This window comes from Platalea leucorodia, assembly GCF_965183815.1.
Source record: "Platalea leucorodia genome assembly, chromosome: 2".
NCBI classification, from domain to species: Eukaryota; Metazoa; Chordata; class Aves; order Pelecaniformes; family Threskiornithidae; genus Platalea; species Platalea leucorodia.
Genome location: NC_138824.1, coordinates 101,820,831 through 101,840,333, shown reverse-complemented (window position 1 = coordinate 101,840,333; position 19,503 = coordinate 101,820,831). Strand labels below are relative to the sequence as shown.

The 19,503-nt window shown below is 45.1% G+C and overlaps 1 protein-coding gene across 1 annotated transcript in view; it reads left to right on the top strand.

The window, feature by feature from the left end:
• The first annotated feature begins 1,314 nt into the window (after nt 1–1,314).
• EVA1C (eva-1 homolog C) overlaps nt 1,315–19,503 on the top strand; it is a 41,106-nt gene continuing 22,917 nt past the window's right edge. The window contains exons 1-2 of the mRNA XM_082304916.1: nt 1,315–1,705; nt 16,633–16,829. Of these exons, the coding sequence (XP_082161042.1) occupies nt 1,579–1,705; nt 16,633–16,829 (324 nt within the window). The 5' untranslated portion in view covers nt 1,315–1,578. The remainder of the gene's footprint in view (nt 1,706–16,632; nt 16,830–19,503) is intronic.

Here is a 19,503-nt window from a genome sequence, read left to right as displayed (position 1 = left end):
GAAAGTGGATTCAGATTCAAACATGAAGTTCAAGCTGGTCAAAGTTCAGTGTAACCTCCAGAAAGAGGTGCCAAAGTTTGGAAATTCAAAGCTGGATGTCATCCAGCTTCAGTTGGAGCAGGAGGAGAGGAACGGATTTAACAGAATTTGTTTGGTTCCGTCATCTCTCCCCTACTCACTCATGGTTTTTTTTTCAGGAGAAAGGAGATCAGCATGAACATGCATGCCAGGATGTAAACAGCTACATGTTCTTGCCTACCCACTTTATACCCAAGCACAATCCCAGGGCAGAAGATGCTTTCATGCCCAGTTTCCAGTGTTGCTCCAAGGCTCTTTTCCCCAGGGGCAGCTCAGGAACTAGGAAATGAGTGTCCCATCTGATTCCCTTTAGTCCCTCATACCTTAAAAGGAGCTCCAAATTATATTTGAAGGTGACTTAGCAGGTTGTAATGACAAGTTGTTTGAACTTCCCACTGGTTTACTTTTCAGTCTTACAAAAGATTTCAGGGAACAACCTGAACTCCCTCGAAGTAACTTCAAGATGTTTTCTCACTTTGCAATGAATGCTTTAAGCAAGCCTGCACACTTCAAACTCAGCTACGCTGAACCGCATGGGTCTTAAAGCTAAGGGCTGCGATAAAGTGTTGTGAGGCAACAACATGAGGAAACAGAGAAAGGCAAAGTTTCTTCTTGCAACATGGAAGAATCAGGGCCATTTCTTAACACAGCTGTTTGCCCACCGAAATCCCTCATCCAGGCATCCTGCCGGGCAAAACTGCCAGCTGGTTTCCCCCAGAGACCTGTGAGCCAAGGCGTAAAGCCAGGAGCCGGGCGGGAGCAGCAGACCCGGCGGGGTCTGGCATGTGGGCCAAGGAGGTCCCAAGGAGGTCCGAAAGCAGGGAAGTTGCGCGGCGGGGGAGAGGGAGCGATGGGGAGCACCTCGCATCTGTCTTGGGAAAAACAGGAGCAGGGAAACGTTGTCTCATGAGTCAGGGTGTGCGTGTAAGTGCGCGACAGCCCTCCAACCATTGCCACGCAGGAATGAGGGGGGAAAATAAGTTAAAAATAAAGCCCTTCGCACGGGGTGTGAAGGCGAACTCGAGCCTCTTCGCCAGGAGGGAGGTGCCGGGACCTCGAGCTGCCCGGAGAGGGGTGGGGAGAGCCGGGGGAGGGCGGGCGAGGAGCAGCCGGGTCTGAGTCAGCCCGGCCCGCACGATGCGGGCCGAGGGCAGTGCCAGGCACGGCGCGGCCGGGAAGCCTCGTCCCTTCCCCGCCGCCCTCCTGGGCTCCCCCGCGGCGGCGGCGGCGCGACTCCCGCGGCCCCGCGCCGCCCCCGCTCCCCTCCCGCCGCGGCGAGGGGCGGCTGCGCTGCGGCCTCGGCCTCGGGCAGGGCCGCTCCGCCCTCGCCCTCCGCCTCCTCCCGCGCCCCGCCGCCCGCACGGTCCCGGGGCAGCCGGCGCTACCCCGCGGCGGAGGGCGCCCGGCGGGCCGGGGGTGGCCGTGCCGCCAGCCGGGGCCGGCTCCATCATGTGAGGCGGCGGGGCTGCCCCCCCGCCCCGAGCTGCCCTCTCCCGCACCATGAGGGAAGGGGATGCGGGGCAGCACCTACGCCGGAGACAGGTAGAGCCCGGGCGGCTCCTCCGCCTCCTCTCCTGCCTGATCCTCGTGTGCAACGCGGAGGTCGCGGCGCTCGCCGACTTCTCAGGTACGGGGCGGGAGGGCCGGGAGCGACTAACGGGCAGCCGGGACGCGGTGCACGGCGCGGGGGGCTGAGGGGCGCGGCGGCGGGGCGCGGCGGCGGGGCTCGGGGCTCTGCCGCGGCGGACGGGGGGCTGAGGGGAGCGGCGGCGGGGCTCGGGGCTCTGCCGCGGCGGACGGGGGCTCGGGAGGGCTCGGCGGCGGCCGCCGGGGCAGGAGGAGGGCACCTGCGCGGCGGCCGCCGGGCAGGGGTCTGGCGGCGCTCCCGGCTGCCCGCCCCCCGGAGCGCCTCGGGGGGGAGCGTCGTACCCCGGCACGGTGCGTGAGGTGCCGGCGCTCCCCGCCGCGGGGGTCCGGGGCTGCCCGGCTGCCTCCTGCGCTCCCCGGCCCGCTGGCGGACCCCGCCCGAAAGAGCCGAGAGCGCTGCGTAGCGAGCGGCGGGCGCGTCGCGTCCCGGGGCCGGGACGCGGGCCTGTACCCAGGGCAGCAGGGGCGCACGGCTGAGATGTGCCGTCGCTGCGGCTCCCTGTGAAGGAGGGGAGGAAGGAGGAGGGGGTCAGGAGCTTCCCGAGGGGTCGGGCGGGAAAGGACGCCAGGACCTGGACGTGTCGGTTCCTCCTCCGCTGCGCGGTCGGGGAGCTGTGCGTGGGTCGGCCAGGGCCTGACCCGAAGTGCGTGGAAGTCCCTGGAAAGATTCCCACTCTCTCCTGGAGACTTGGAGTCGGGCCCCGAGCGAGCCGTCCTTAACCCCGGCAGCGACCAAATGCTGGGCTTCTCTCTGCTGGGAGAGCGAGAGTCGCTTCAAAGCGCGCAGAGGCACTGGCTGTCACTCAGAAATCACACACATCTGTGGTCACGGCGAGGGTGCTCTGTCACCGCAAAACGAAATGACTGTAGGAACTGGAAAGGTGTCCTTGTTTCCAGCGGAACGAAGAAGCGATCTTCCTTTTCTGCTTGAGAAAACTGCACTCTTGTAACTTTCCTTGTGCCCCAGGACATCTCGCTGCTGTTAGAAAGTTATTTAGAAGAGCGCTTTCTCTCCTTTCTATATTTTACAGTAAGCACAGCATATTCCTGGCAGTTGCAAGCTTAAGGAACTGCCTCTAGGGCAGAAAGCAAACCTTACCCGTAATGAACAGAGCAGAACTTTCCAAAAGCCAGTCGAGTGCGCCGGAACAAAGTTAGTATATAATTAATAGTCCAAATGTGTTGTTATGCATATTAGTATAGTTCATGTTAATACAGTTCAAAATACTGGCGATGGTTCTGTAGAAATTATTTTCTCAGCAATAGGAAAATAAAGTTTGTGATTTTATTAATGATGTGTCCAATTCCGTAAGCCTGAACATTTCTAAGCAAGCAACCACTAAATATAAAGGCCAGAATTATATACTTGGATAAATTAAGTTTCTCCTATTAGATTCCTTTCACATGTAAAAGGCTTTTAAATGCTTGCTATCTCATTCTTTGGTGTTTTTTTGTCTTAACTGCTGGCTTATAGATGTTAGTTTTGGAATCATGATGTAATCATGTGAAATCACATGAAAATAAAATAAATGTTCAAATTTTCCCTTTCAAATAGCCGCTGAGTCAAAAAATATCCCTCTAGTTTACCTAGGAAAGTTCCTCTCACAAAAGTCCATTCACTTTTCAAATGAAGTTATTTAGATAAGGTTATCCAAGGTACATTTCAGAGGTACAGCTGTATTCATTATTCATTGTGCACTGAGCTTTCCGAATAGGTAGAACGACCAAGGAAAAATCTGTCTCACCCCAGAGATCAGGATTAAAAATGTCACACAGACAATTCAGTAAATAAGATGTAGAAAAGAAAATGAGATTCCAAAATTCTTGCTAGACTGGGAAGTTTCCAGACCTGAACAAATTCTGCTCACATTTTCATTATACTTTTAACATGGAGATCTAATCCAGAATGACAGAAAAGACCAAAATGTTACTGGAGCCTTTTAAAAAAGGGTATCCAGAGCACACGGAGAAGTTTTTAGCTACTACTGGTGCTGTGGGCCAGGAACTGTCAGACGGACGATGACACCCTGCAGTGCCATCCCCAGTCTGTTTCATACCTACTAAAGAGATACAACAAGCTCTGTAACAGCAGCTTCAGGCTGAGCGTCTAGAGTTGCTGAATTTCCTTATTTGCTCCCTCCCTCAGCAGGAACAGTGACTTGATTTTCATAAGCTCTGTTGAATTTACATGAAAACAAATCTGCCCCGTTTAAAGGGGCAGCACCCTGCAGCTGCCAAGGTGCAGGCAGCTCCTGGGGGATTATCCCGAGGGATGAGGAGCGGGGAGCTGGCTCCCCCAGCTTCACCCATCGCCTGCACTTCCACTCTTCTGGAAAGGGTCAGGTCTAATCCTGCCCTTCTGCGGGTAAAGCTTCCAGGCAGCAGGTTATAGGTTTCCACCTGCAGCCCGTGTCGCAGCAGAAGGAACCGAGATCTGCGCCTTGGATGTGTTGTGCATGATTTGATCTGGTACTGGGAATTTCGGAGTGCATAGAGAATTGGAAAGCCAGTTGCTTAAACTTTTCCTCCTTTTCACAGATTTCAGAAGGCTTTTATACTCCGATTATCAGGTGCATACTTTTTTGGGTCATTGCCTTTTCCACTCTGTGTGTTTCCAGCATCAGATCTCTACCTCAGCAGCCCGAACTCTGTTCCTCTCTCCTTCCCCCCCTCCTTTCTGACAGCTTTCTGTAATCACTTCCCAGACTGCTGTCAGGTTGCAACAAGTGCACGTGTTATCTTTGTTGTTCTCTTTATGTATGTATTAAATTGTGCTAGCAATTGTAACCTGCCCAGAGTCCGTTTGTTAATCACAAGACATAGCTGCCTGCTTCTAACAACACAAAGATGACCTCTCTTGGGATCTGATTGATGTTTTGGAAAGGGGAGCAGGGAACAGTGTATGTGGATAATGAAGAGTTATTATTATTTTTTTTTTATGTTTGACTTCTATTTATTTCCCCATTTAGAAAACTGTGGTCATTTTTTATGGATCACTACACAGAACAGAAGCAGTGAAACTAGTACAGTATTTATCCCCCCCTTTTCGTAAGAGAGAGGCTGGCAGCTCTGGCTGTGAGTAGAATCTCTTCATTTGGTTATTGCAAGTCAGTTGCTGTTGTGGTCTTGTTATTCCTCTTGCCCTTATAGGATATGGAGCTGCAGGTTCTTGTTCTCATATGTTTCTCAGTCTAGCTTTTAACTATGAAAAGAAAAAATTTGTTGTTGGTTTTTGGTTTGTGAACTGGTATTTTCTAGGGAGAAAAATGTTCTGAAACAAGTCTCCAGCAGCAGTTCTAAATCAAACTTTGTGAGGAGGACTCGGTGTCAGTAAGCAAAATTAGTTTCTCCTTTTAATAACAGGAGATGTTGGAGGTAAAGTAATGTTGATACACAAAATACTTAAAGATCTGCATAATCTATTCTCTAGCAGTTTGGTGGCAACAAAGAACATATTTATTAATTGCATTGGTAATTGAAAGTGGAGGTTTGCTCTGAGGTCTGCAGTCCTCTATGTGATTAATTTTTATAAGTGGAATCCAAGCATTTATGGCCAAATTTGAAACTGAAAGCTGAAGGTTTGGAAAAAGAGAGATGTAATCCACAGTTCTTTCCTTAGATCTTCATTCATATTGGTTTTATCCTACAGCTAGAGAATTTTCTTCCCCTCATGCCTACTCTTCAAAACACGTCTAAAATAACTTTCCACCAAAATATTTATTCATGTCCACAGTTTCATTCCTACTTGACAAAGCTCTGTCCTTACATTGTTTTTCTCAGTGATGATTTGCAGCTTTCACCTTTCAGATCAGGTCCCAATCCAGGAGACTGAAGACTGCTGTGAATTTTGCTAATTCTCCATTCTCTGGGAGCCAAAATCCTAAATACTCTGGACTCCCAGGAGACTGTCAGAAGTGAAGAGGGATGCATTTTTCAAGAAATCAAGGGCACGTGAGAGCCTTTTCCTCACAGCTCCTCTGTGTTCAAGGACTGGTTCCCAAAACAGGCAAAATAAGGAGCTGGCAAAACCAGCAAACTTATACGTTATCCTTAACTTACATACTATACTTAACTTACATACCTACACTGGTGCTGTAGAAAGCCCAGCTGTCTGCTACCAGTGCTGCTGAGGGAGTGGGAGTTTTGCTGGGGGTGGTGGCATTTGCTCAGGAGCGTGTACCTTCCCAACAGCAGGAGTCACTGCTCCCTCGTCTCATCCCCCTGCCTTCCTTGCTGGCAATGGGAAAAGTGCTCCGCTCCCCCTTTGGCTCTCTGTCCTAGCCCTGCTCCTTCTCCCACCTTTTCCCCCGTCTGCTGCAAAAGTGAACTGACCTCTTATCTGTCTGGGGACAAACTCCTTCTCTCTGGGAACACTGAGGAACACCCATTCATCTTCTTTTATACCCCCTTCTTCCTCTTCTTTTCTCCATGCTGCTTTGAGCTTAGGCTTTCTGCTTGAACTGGCCTCCTTTGCTCGCTTCATCAGTCAATCTCCCTGTCTTTACCTCAGTCCCAGCCAGGTTTTCTGGGCAGCTTTCAAGAAACGTGGCTGTAACCGAAGATCAAAAATGAAGTCACTAACTGTGTGATTGCATAACTGGGCTGAAGAATGACTTTCTGGATGTGAACAGAAAAAGCAGCCACTGCTTAGGTAGAACCTTTTAATCTTTGTCTGCCGGTGTCAGCTTTTCTTTCTTTTTCCAGAACAGTTCAGACAGAACTAGGCATTGCTTTAACTCCATGGACTTGATCTTCTGACCCAACAATAGAAAACTGATCTAATGAAAAAGCAAACCAGTTCAGCCAAGAAATATAATCTGATCTTGTGGCCTTTCTGCATTAAAAGTTTCCATTAAGTTCTGTGGCATTCACCCATCCCAGATTCCCCCAGGCAAAAGGAAAGCAAACAAATGCTTCAAGCAAATGCTTTGTTTGTAATAACGTGGCAGGATCAATCGTGACCGACCACAATGATGCAGAGGTTTTTTGTTGGTTTTGTGTTGGTCAGATAAAATCCTGTATAAATTTTCTTGAGTCGCTTTTGTTGACTCACCGTGGCAAGTGGAGTTTGTCCTTCGACCAGGATATTTGAAGAGGTGCTAAAAGGAGTGATGTCAATGATGCATCTTCTTGGTACTGCCTTGTAAAAGTCAAATGAAAATTTTGGTTGCTTTGTTTAAAGAAAAACATTTCATTTTAGAAACATGTTTCATTTCAGTAATATGGGAGTTAAACCTCAAACTCTGGTTTAAAGTTTCTCAAAGTGGAGCAGCTCTTGGATCTGGGATTTCTTCTGTGGAACAAAGAGGTGTGTGTCAGAAGTGAGATTTAGTTTAGATCGTGGTGCTGAGATCCAAGGTTTTGTTTCAGGCCTGTCTCTGCAGTTCTCGCTGTTTTCCTGAGGAAGTGTAGCTTACGAAATCCCATTTTAGATAACGGATTTTGCCTAGTATTTTTTGTTAAATCCACTGATCAGATGTAGTCATCCTTGTTAGAGAAGTAAAAGCTTTGGTCCTATTCAGTTCCTACACATTTTGTGAGCGTAAGCAGCTAGGCCCTACTAGCATCCCCAAGAAAGGATGCTGCTCCAGAAGCGAGTTAAAGCATAGTGTGATGCTCCTACCCCTACAACAGATGTTGGGAAATTCAGGCATGAGAGACAAACCTATAGGAAACCTGACTTCCTGAGCTCCACTGCTCGGAGACCAGCGTGTTTGAGTCTGTCTTTCAGATTCTCACACCTTTGGGGCAGGAACTCTCTTTGTTCTCACTGTGCAGATTGCTGGCACCTGACACATCATATGTTATTTTTGTTCAAAATAAATAGTAGGGCTTAGCTCCCCCCTGCCTTCCTATTCCATCTGTTGCCGATACCCCTTAGTAAGACAGAGTTTCCAGACAGTCTCAGCTTTATTAGAGAAAGGGGTTACAGACCTGTTCCAAATAAATACTCAGATTTTTATGGAAGTGTCCCCAGACAGAGAAAGCACTGTCTGACCAGTTACCAGAATTCTGTCATCTGCCAACCATAATCTACAATTAAAATGGAAATATTTTGATATATTACCAAACACAGAGAAAATAGTGTCTTAAAGGGAGCTGAAGAGCAGAAGGAGGCATGGTTGTGCCTTATTTGTTCAGCATTGGTGAGTCATTTCATCTGAATTTCTATGCGTTTTAAGAGTTTTGTTTCAAAGGTTTATTTTGTGGCTTCTGGCAGCAAATTAAATACCAGTGATGTTTGGCTCTTAATTTAGAATTAATTTTAAAACATCACTCATAATATAAGACCTGATTGAAGCCTATGGTCACTGGAAGGATTCCCAAGGATTTCACTGGGCTTTGGATGAGGGTCTCAACCCACAAATATCTGTTTATTTTTCTTCATTGTATTTCTTCTTGGATGGCAAGACAAGCATTAATTTTTCAGAATCATCTTGCAATTTTGGACTTTTTATTTCTTCAGGCTAAAACTGAGTTGGGGACGGTGAAATGTTGTAAAGAAAATTATCAGGCTGTGAGGGTAGGGTAGGGGTTTTTTTGCTTTTCTGGCTTGGACTCGCTGTGCTGTAAGCCATCATAACATTGCAGATCTGTGAGCTGCCAGAGGACGGACTTAGTGATTCAAAAGGCAAATTCCCTGATCTATCATTTATCTGATTTTTTGAGTGTCAAATATAAACGGGAATACAAAAAATGCAGAGTTTGAGTCAGAGTCCTGTTTGCAAAATGAAACCTGTATTTTGTTTTCTGAGGAGCTGGCAGTGAACAGCCCCCGCTCTCAAGTTTGCATGGAGGTTCAAGTTCATAAGTCTTGAGTTTTCAAAGAAATATTTTCCTCTAGTCCCTGAGTTTCTCCTATTTGCAGTCTTTGGGAAGATTGTAACTTTGCTGTCTCTTGGGCATAATAATTCACTCGTTCTGTCTCCAGAAGCAGTTGCCGCCTGCTGAGCCTTTCTCTTGTTACTTCTTGTTAATGGCACTAGAAGAGGCAACTCTGCCTCCAATCCAAAGAAGGTTTTTTTTTGGCAAGGGCAGAAAAGAGCCTCACAGTCTCTCTTACAGCGTTGTACCTCTTGTCAGCATCTGAGGATGGGAGGGAGAAAATCTCCCTTTTCTACTGTAATAGTTCCATATTACGTCCCAGGACAAGTGTTTGCCCCTATGGGTTCATGGAATAGCTGAGAGAAGTATAACTGACTGTAGCATGGGGTTTACTACAGACCAAAATCTTTGGGGATCAGGAATAGTTTGCCTGTTCCTAACACAAGAAGGGAAGAAGGAAATAGAAAGTGAGTGAGAAAAAGGAAGTGCATAGGGATCTCTCTGATTTCCTCAGAAAGCCATTGGGATACAACGAAAATAAGCATCACTCCTAGGAGACAACACAAGGGAATATGAAACTGTAGATCTGAAGGAAACAGAGAACAGCTGTGGCAGGGGATGAGAGAGAGAATAGGCATCTGGTCTGCGAGTGCAGGATTCATGGATTTTCCCACTCTGCAAAAATTTAATACACATAACTGCAAGTCTGAGCTGAGTGGCATGGATATGAAGAGGTTATGTGGTTCCTGGAGAAACAGTGGCCATTTGGCATAACCAAAAAGTTACAAGAGGTCTATGCTTTCTTCATGATGTCTTGGTTTTGTTTTTCTAAGAAGAGCTCATGGCTTGGCTTCTTGCTTGTGCTGCTACTCACCGAATAAACCCTGATCACATGTGTTTTTATGATGAATGTGAATGTGTTTTTATGATGAATTATCTGCTGGTTATCTGGGTCCTTTCTCTGGCTTAAGTGGAACCAAGCCCTTGATTAATTTGACCCTCAGATTTAGCAGACAGTGAGAGTTAGGTTCAATGAGGTGGTTATGATCCAGGTTATGATCCATGAGGTATGAGGGAAAAAATTAAACAAGACAATTTCTTTAAGAAAGCGCATATGTTGATAAAGCAGTTCATGGAAAACCTGACTGACATCTTCATCACTGATTCCTGCTTTGATTGCCGTACTGTCCCAAAAGCATTTTCACTTTTAACTTAAGCATTTTCTTATTGAAGGTTTAATCCTTCATCTGTCATTAAGGCCAGTGAAAACAAGTTGCTCCATTAGCAGCAGGCTGATTAGCTCTCCAGTATAAGTACGCTGTCTCTTCAGCAGCCAGTGGACTTTTAGCATGAGTCAGTTAGATTGAGTTGGATGTGACAGTTCTTACTTTGACCTGTCAGCTCAGGCTGTAATTTTCATGAAACTTGTAGGAACTTTATTTCTATGAGCCCTGTACCCCTCAGGTTTGACACTGGCCATCGAGCTTAAAAGTTGTTGAATTGAGTAAGGGAATGGCAGATGGAGAGAGATCATCAGCTCATAAGCTTAATCTCCTTTAGAAATGGTCAACTGAAAACTCTCAAGGACCGATTCTAAGAAAAGCAACAGCCTTGGATGCTCTGAAACCAAACTAGACATTTGGAAATTGATGTTTTTTTTATGGTCACTAGCTTATCAGTGAAACTAGATTACCACTATTTTTTGCAAGTGAACATCTATCCCCACATAAAAAAGGTTCAAATAATATAAAAAAATACAGTGATTATACAAAAATTACTTGCCTTTCATGGCAAACCAGCTTTTCGTGCCGTCTCCCACAGTACAAGCACGAGAATGAAGTTAGCAGGATAGCAGTCACTTGTAAAGAGCATGAGTGTTGGGAGGAGTAGTGGAAAAAGGCACACTGAAAAAAACAAGCAATGGAGGGAAATTAAGTCAAATTAGTGACTATGCAAGAAAGCATATATTAAGCAGATATGTATGTATATTATGCAAGTATGCATATATTAAGCAAGTATTTTTATCTGCTGAGTGAAGCTGTTATGCTCATTTCTGAACAGTGAGTAGAATAAACAATGCTTCTGCCTAAGGGTATTTCTTACTGATAAAAGACTGTAAGACCAAGTCTGGCTAGAATGACTCGAACAGTATGCTTACAAGGCACTTGGATAAAAAAAGAATAAAATGATGGGGCAAGAAACATAGTGTTTTGAATTTTAGAAACACTGTCTTTCCTGGATAATATTTTGCCCTCTGTCACGAATAGTAATTCTAAAAACGAGCTACCACAGAAAGAAGTTACAGACAACCGAGGTGAGAGACTAAAGAGAATTATGAGAGGCAGATCCTTGCTTCTGTGACCAGAGCCAAATAGGCACTGTCATATCCACAGACACAGCCCGGCTCTGAAAGCAGGGATTATGCAGTAACCCTGAACAGCATGGTCTGGGGCGTAGCTGCCTCTAAAGACCAGTGGAGGGTATGGCAGAGGGGATCGGGAAGGAAACTTAGGGGTTAATTTCTCTTCAACGCTTCCTTCACAAACCAATGGAGAAGATATTGCTGGAGAAGTACTGCAGCTGGATCCCAAATACCAATAAATATCAGATCAATGCTTCTAATGGTGTGTATAGTAGAGTTTACCAACAATTCTGTTACCACCGCGTGATATCTCTTCCTTCAAACTTGCCAGTCTTGCTTGTGTATTTTTAATGGCTGTTGGCACAATTCTTCATAAAACTGCGGGAGCTGATGTAGATTTACCGAATCGATTAGCCTTCTGGGACTCCCACAACAATATGTGTGCTATTTCAATCTATTTTGATCTAAAATGGATTTGTATGTCTTTAAAACGAGCTAGCAAATTGCTGTGCTAATTAAGGTAGATTGAACGATGCACAGGAACTAATATTACTAAATCTGTATATGAAGGCCTGCTTCTGAGAATCCTCGTAGGCTGCATGCTACTTGGCTTCAGGCTCTAAAAATATTACATTGCAAAGCTGCTCTCTTGCCAAAAAGACATTACATCAGTCAACGCTGAGATTGCATTTAATATGTGCTAGGCATTAGACTCACAGCTTGAAATGCTGTTCTCCTTGATGCTTCCATATGGTGAGGTTCATGCCAGTGCAGCGAGGCTGGACAGAATATACACATTTCTTTTTTACTCTAATGCTGACAACTGAAAAAGGGCCTTAAGGCCTTGTGTTAGCGTCCTTTACCATAAGGAATGAATCCAGCAAATCTGAGTACCCTGTACGGTCTTGTGCCACACACGGGACACGTAACATCTCTTGGCTGACCGCTTCCAGGCTTTTTGGTAGTCATATGTTTTTAAACTGAAACTTCCTAAGTTCCCAGTTTTTCAGTGTTTTTAAGAGGAAAAAAAATAAAATCTTTCTGGATTTTCATACCTTCAGGTTCATTGCTACCATTATTGTTGCTATTCAAAGCAATAATGCCAGGAGCAAATGTTGAGTATAAAAACTATAACCTTATAAGAGCTCTGTTTCACACAAAGAGGTATCTATTGCCAACCTTTACTCTCTTATGCCAGTTATTTTTGTCTGTCATTGCTATCACAGTTTATCAGTCCTCCTCTGCAACAAGAAGTGATCAGTAAGGCCTAAAGCTTTGTTCAGCTGCTCAGCCTCAGTGTATTGTGTGTTTTTCTGGTGCTATGTTTTTAGTTGAAGTTCTTTGTCAACACAGTGGATGCTGTGACTAATTTGGCTAATTCTGGAAGAAAGGATTACGCTTGGATTCTGCATTGGTGTTTTGAGTCTCAGTAAGGAGTTACAATGAGTGAGTAGTCTGGGTTGTGCAGACAGTTGGGTGGGATGATACCTTCTGGCCTTCAAATCAATGGGATCTGTTTATTGCCGTATGATTCAGGCTTAACTTCTGAGCCAGTCTCTAACATCTTGTACGTGATTTTGTATGCAGAGCAGCCCATACATTGCTTATGAATGTGTGTCTTGGATAAATGGGAAAGCTCCTGGTGGGGCTTTCACACAGAGGCATAGAGATGTTACTGGGACACTGCAGTATTGCCAAGTTTTTCTAATTTAGACCGTTCTCACAGTAGATGACTGGTGCTCCAGCCCTCCCCGTGCCCTGCTTTCCAGGGGAAGGGAACCTCCTCGTGTGCTGGCCGGAGAGGAGCTAGCGAGTGCTTCCCTAGCACGCAGGGGATCAGGGCTTAGAGATGTGTTGTAGTCCAGACACAGCCTCTAGCTCTCGTATTAGGTTTTTAAAAAAAAAAAAAAGTCCTCAGAATTCACAACTAACAGATATGGATTAATTAAACAAATACAAACCGAGGGATGCTGAACAACGGATAGCACCCTGAAGTGCCTGTAGCCCAGGCGATGTGCTGGGCCGGTGCCTGAAAGTGACACAGTCCTGCTGTCTGATTTGGATGGTGACGCAGCCCTGCTGTCTCTTTTGGGTGACCTGATTTAATTGCGCCAGTTGAGAGAAACGCAGAAAAGGAAGCGTGCCTCAGAAGGAATGACAGACCCATTCAACTGTTACAATGCCCTCTCTCCTGATAATCACAGCTGTTATTAATTGTAGAGATAAGAACATATTTTTCCTCTAACCTTACATTGTCATTCGGCTAAATTTGCTGCCTCGAGGGAAGTGTGTTTCAGTACAGAATTTGGTAAACAATATAGTTTGGACTCATGGTCTCAAGAAGATGAAGCTTTCTAGCAGGGTGACTACAAGGCCACGCTGCCCAGGAAAGGAGGGAAAGCAGCTTGGGAACTGCTCCCTCCCGCGCAAGCACCACTCGAGGACCCGGGTGAGAGGCGGCAGCTGCTGAGGACGGTTTATTCCCTTGCCGAGCGCAGGGCAGGCAGCGCCCCGGTACGTGAAGGGGGCCAGCATAAGGAGAGGAAAGAAGCTGGAGTTTTTCAGGGAAGAGCGAGAGGAAATCGTGACTTTTCGAGCGGGAATTCTTTCTGGGTGAGGGCTGTGAGCTGCCCAGTCGACACCGCTCTTCGCAAAAGCCTGACCGTTCCGCTTGTGTGTACGTAGTCTGTGTGTATAGTAATAAAAAATGCAGGTTTATGTGGTCTGCCGGGTGAGGCGAGCAATTTAGATACTAGTACGTCACCACTTCTCTTATCAGAGAACATTAGGTTTCAGCCAATTTCCATTACTATTTTTATCCTTTATTGTGTGCAAATACACAAAGATTTTAATAAGAGCAGAGTCACTTTAAATGCCACTTGGAAGGCCGGAGAGCATGTTGTCTTATTTTCCCCAGTCCATCTAACACTATTTTACAAGTGAACCATATTGCTTGTACAGAATCAGAGCAGGTTTTTTATAAAGGCATTTTTTTTAAGGATTGAATAGTTGCAATTGTTGGAGGAAGGTGCTTAGATACTGGATTAGGAATTTGCAGGATCAAAGTAGCAGTTAAGATGCCAGGGAACTCATCCAAATCACAACATAGCTGATATTCTTTAGGGAATACTGGGCTGTTTTGTATACAGCACTCTTGGCTCCAAGTAACTTAAAACCTGAAGAACTGAAATGATTACAAATATCGGGCTAAATCTTTCAAGGTGTTGAGTGCCCACAGCTCACGTTGGGCTGAATACTCTTACACTGTGGCCCTTTATGCTCTGATGGCAATGTCAAAGGCGTTCAGCGGCGGTAAATGCCACTGGAGGCCCCTGTGCGGTATCGGACCGTAGCAAAGTCACTTGGGTGCAATTGGGCATTCAGCCCGTTTTCCTGGCACTACTCAGCGCCTTTCAGGAGCAGGCCGACAGAGGAGCGGCTCTGGCAGCGAAGCTCAATTATTTGTGATCTCAATTACACAGAAAATGTAGGAGATGGATTCGTTGTGTTTTGTTTTGTTTTGTTTTTTAGCCTGTGAGAAGCTATGGGGATTTCTGCTGGGCTGGTCTCCCTGAGATCTAGACTGCAAATACAGGGCATGAAATTCTCTCTGTCCTGAGTTTAGTGCCGGTGCCCAGACTGAGTTCAATGAGGTGAGGAACTCACCTACATCTTTGTTGCGCTGGAAGGTGCATCTAGCTGACTCCTCTCCTCTCTCGGGCTCTAGATGAGGAGCAGCAAAGACAACAGCGGAGCAGGCTTCTCCTTTCTCCAGACTTAGTAACTGATAGGGGAGCTAAGTTTTCCTATCCAGTTGCACAGCTGGAGCTGGAAAAGATGCCAGAGAACCGAAATATTTTATTTTCATATCATTTACTTGGAATACTTAAATTTCTATTTAAAACCCTTTTCTTAAATTGCTCATCTTTGGTGAAAGGTTTAAAAAGGGCAAAAAGCGTGAACAATTAAATGGCGTGAGCAAACTCTTTTTCAATATTTTCTTTGAGAAAACTAATTTTTGTTCTAATGATACAAAAACCTTGCCATTCTAGTTCTGATTCAGCCACCAAAAAAGAGAATAGGGTTTGGTTTTTTTTCTCTGTTATACTTAACAGTAATAATGTTACTGTCACCACAGTGGGGTAAGCAAGGCTTCTGAGGAGAAGATACTAGGTTTTGTCTTTAATTAGACCAATTATATGTTTGGAAAAGAGGCAAAGATAGGAAAATTAATTTTTGAAATTAAAAAGATAGGTATGTAGTCATGGTCTCAGTTTTAAAACTTCTACAGATCTTTTCTCAAATAAATCAGTGGAAGCTCTTAGTGCTTTCTCATTATTTAATATGTTGGGTTTGGATAATTTTGGGTTTTTTGATGTGAATGTGGATGAACTTGGTGTTCTAGAAGTCTGGAATTGATTTTACAGAGAATTGTACAGAATTTAATGCATGCATGGGAATAAGGAAACTATTCAAATATAGCTATCGTATGCACATTAATAAAAAGTTTGGCTAATAGCGGAAGAATTAGAAAACAGATTTGCTTTGATTGTAGTACATTGGGTTGTCTAAAACTCATGGGGGGAAAAAGTGGTTTGGGGTCTAATTTCCATGTGTTTATGGATGAGGGATGAGGAAAGATACTGCTTCAATTGTGGACTGGCATTTTGTATCCTTTCTCTCTCCTGTCCCTTGAGCCTCTTCTTCCCCTTCACCCACAAACCTTTTCTGCTTAAAGATAGATTTCAATCAAGTGTGACAGCGTGGTAGAGATATCAAAGCTTCATAAGTATAGGTGAGGAAGGTCTTCGAATTAAATGACCCCTCATGGTTTCCCATCACAATGGCTAATTTGTAATGGTCAAAGGTAGCAGCCTGCATGTTTCCGTTAAAGTATTCTGCAGAACAGAGAGAAGGGCAGTAGGAGATTAAATTTATTAATATTTGTGGTGATAACAGAAATCTTAGCTAAAGAGACTATACACGATGAAATACAAATCAGAAAAACAGCTGTCATTAGCTCTGCTGCTCATGGACTTATTAGAAGATGCAGACGGAGGGTACAGGTGGACAGCTGCATACGCATCCTACCTCTCCCTCTTCTGGTAATACCGACAAACTCTCTAGCAAATACAAAATTCTATGTATCTTACTTCTGGGTTTCTGTCCAGCACCTGCGGTGTTCAGCACTTATGGACCACCTTTCTTCTGTTGTCCTGGCATCTGATTCAGTGATACAGAGAGAATCACTTTTATTATCCCTTGTGTGAAACACAGTCGCGTAGGAGCCCAGAAGTGCAAAGCATCAGTTTAAGATGAGGTGTGAGGAGTACCTTAGCCAGCTAGAATGCAAGAGTCTAGCCGGCAAAGCGAAGTAATAGCCCTTCCGATTTCTGCAAACACGCCCGGGGATTGCTGGCAACCACGACTGGCAAGAGCCTGAGCCCATTTATCGTCTGCGAAATGACGTCTCCGACATAGTGCCGCTGCTGGAGTGCTGGTAGGGCTCTGACTCACTGCCACGCGACCTCTTGTTTTCCAGACCTGAGCGTTACTAGCACGTAAAGGTTGACCCATTCACAGGACCATGTGGTGTGGCAGCGGGCCATACGTATAACCTTGACTACAGTGCCCTTTCCAGAGACTGATTGTGGTTTTCTTATTATCTAACGAGCTTGTCATTTCCTGTACTAGTTGTAACAGAGCTGAATATTTTCTAGGTTACCTAACCAAACTTCTGCAAAATCATACTGCCTATGCCTGCGATGGGGAGCATTTGAGTCTGCGCTGTCCTCGGCATTCAACAATAAGTGTTCAGTCAGCATTTTACGGGCACGACTACCGCATGTGTAGTACTCAGGAGCCTGAAACCAGGATGACAGAACCCGTAAACTGTGTGGCACCCACCTCTTTGCAGGTATTGCACGTTGTAAAGGTTCTTAATGCACAGAATGTTTTTGACGGTTTCCGTGCGGTGAGCTATGCTGCGTGAAAACGGCAAGTGTTCACAATGTTGAATGAAATGACGTCATGCCTATGTCTGTTTACCATCAGAAGTATTACAACTGAAAGGATTTGTCTGGCCAGCAGGATATTACCATAGGATTGTGAAAGCTTTGTAGATTACCTTCTGTTTTGACGAACCTTACTTTGGAAACCCCTTTCTCAAAGTTCCCTGAAATAATCAATTCCCTTCTAATCAAGGGCTGGTCATGACTGAGCAGACCAGTCTTAATCCAACACACAGGCCCTCCTTGTCCCCAGGAGAGGATACAAACATTGGACAGAGGTGGGTTACAAATCCACTGAATAAGATGGCATTCTGGTTGGTATTTGGCTTGTTCCATGCCTATCTTCACTCACTGAAAAGGCACTGTGACAGCTAAACAGCAGATCCTAAGCACTTCTGTGGATATCTGCATTTCTATGAATACATGATTTGTATCAGTAATATCCTATGGTTTGTTTGCTGGGCCTGCTTAAGTATAGCTTAAAATGATTTATACTTCATAAATTATTACTTTCTGCTGTGGAGACTTTTGTAATGAGGCTTAGAAGATCTGACTTACACTGCCATCAAAGGCTTGTTTCATCATAGTGAACATGCTCAGCGTTAGGCCAAATTCAGTAAATCGTTGCAAAAATGAGGAGTCAGTGGAATCTCAACATGTCCTCTTGGTGAAGCTGTTGTAAATGCTCTACGGAAGCTTTGATGAAGCTTGCAACATTTGTGCTTGCAGCCAACAACATTGCTTCTTGACAACAGGGAATGTCTGTTCCCACCACTAGCGAGCTGAAGAGTTTCACAGAGTGGTTTGGTGGTGATATCCTGTCTCCAGAAACAATATTAGGGCAGTTTTATAAGTGTGGCTTGCCCATCCTGTACTGCAACTTCTAAAGAAATTCCAGATGTGACCTATGGCCATGTGAAAGTACATCTCTCCACCAAAAACAGTAGGCCAGATGCATCCTTGATGTCATTTTACTGACTACAGTGAGGTGACACCAGTGATTATTTTGGGCTTTTGAGTGCCTTTGTGAGGTCTCCATGGGCATTTTTTTCCCCTGAATATAATAAACACAGCATGGGATAACTGTTGTATAAACTATCATCATCGTTCAGGCACTGTCACTGATCAAAGGCATGAAAGCATTTTGACGAGGCCATGAACGTGAGAGATACGAATGCTCTGCATCTCAGGGAGTTCCAGTTCTGTCAAGGAGAAGAGACACATCCTGTAAACTGATTTCTTAGAAAAGAGCACCAGTGATCTCATCCCTCCTCCCCTTCCCTTTGGAACCGCATCTGCAGTCTGCATAATTGGGCATGATGCTACCCTGCAGCCGGGAGGAAGCATAACAGGCATTTTTTACAGTGACCTCCTATTAAAAGGATCACTGCAAAGTTAGATCTGTCTCAGGATATGAACAGCCCACTGCTGTCTCATTACGAGTATCATTGTTTGCTTTTGTGGTTGCGTGTTTTTGCACAGCAACGTGATAGAAAATGCGACTGCTGTTTGCATTAAATAGGAGAAAATACAAATAGATGCGCAGGAGATGATTCAGCTCAGGTGCAAGCAGAAGGTGACTCAGTAGGGGACAGCTGTCTCCACTTACTAAAGATGTAACTCTATTTCACTGGCCTGTTCCAGAACCATCCCAATTAAGGAAGAGTTATTTGTTTGACTTAAAACTCTGTAAAAGAAGAATTGACTGATAAAATTAAGTCTGCTGTGCTTTTCCTTCCCTTTTAAACTCTTTAGAGTGCACTTAATGCTCAAAAACTGTTGGATGCAAGTCCTCTTCTTCTACCAATGGGAACAAAAAGGCAAGAGTGTTACAGGACCACCGCAATGTGCTGCCAGTGTGTATCATTTCTGCTTGGGAGGGATGGCTTCCAGGGATGTCAGGAGAGATTCAGCCACTGCCAGCTCTCTCAGCCTGGAAACAAGAGTGCAGCTTGTGCTATCACAGTGGTAAATTTGTGATTTGGCCTCCCGGTATGACTGAGACCCCTTCTGATGAGAAACAAGGCAAAAATTCCCATAGATTTTATGGGAATACCTAAAACTATCAGAGAATGGTATCTTACAGTTACTCCTATTAAGAGTATCTGACCCGGAGACAACGCCCTCGTTATCACAGCCCGCTGTGATTTTAAACATCAGGAGTCCTGGGCTCAACAACACAGACTATCCAAAAATAGCGTATAGAAAACCCTCTCTAAACTGGGCTTTGAAGGCGAATAAGAATTTCATAAGTACACTGCTGCATTTGAACTGGGTTTTTTTAGGTGCTTTGGCTTGTGACTGAGTTAAAAACTGGACTCAGACTCGTCTTGGGCAATGTCTGTATTTGCTATAGCTACAGCTCCGAAACCACTGATGAAGTGGGAACACCAACATGAGCACTAGGAGTACTCAGTCCTTTTTCTGAACTTGGAGAGGGTCCACATGACCCTTTGCGTATAACACTTCTGACTTTTTTATTGTCCTCCTCCTGATGCCACTCCCAGTGAAACAGCACAGTAAGAACCACAATATTTTGCTAGGGCAAAGAATCTGGGGTACATACAATGTTCGAAGAGC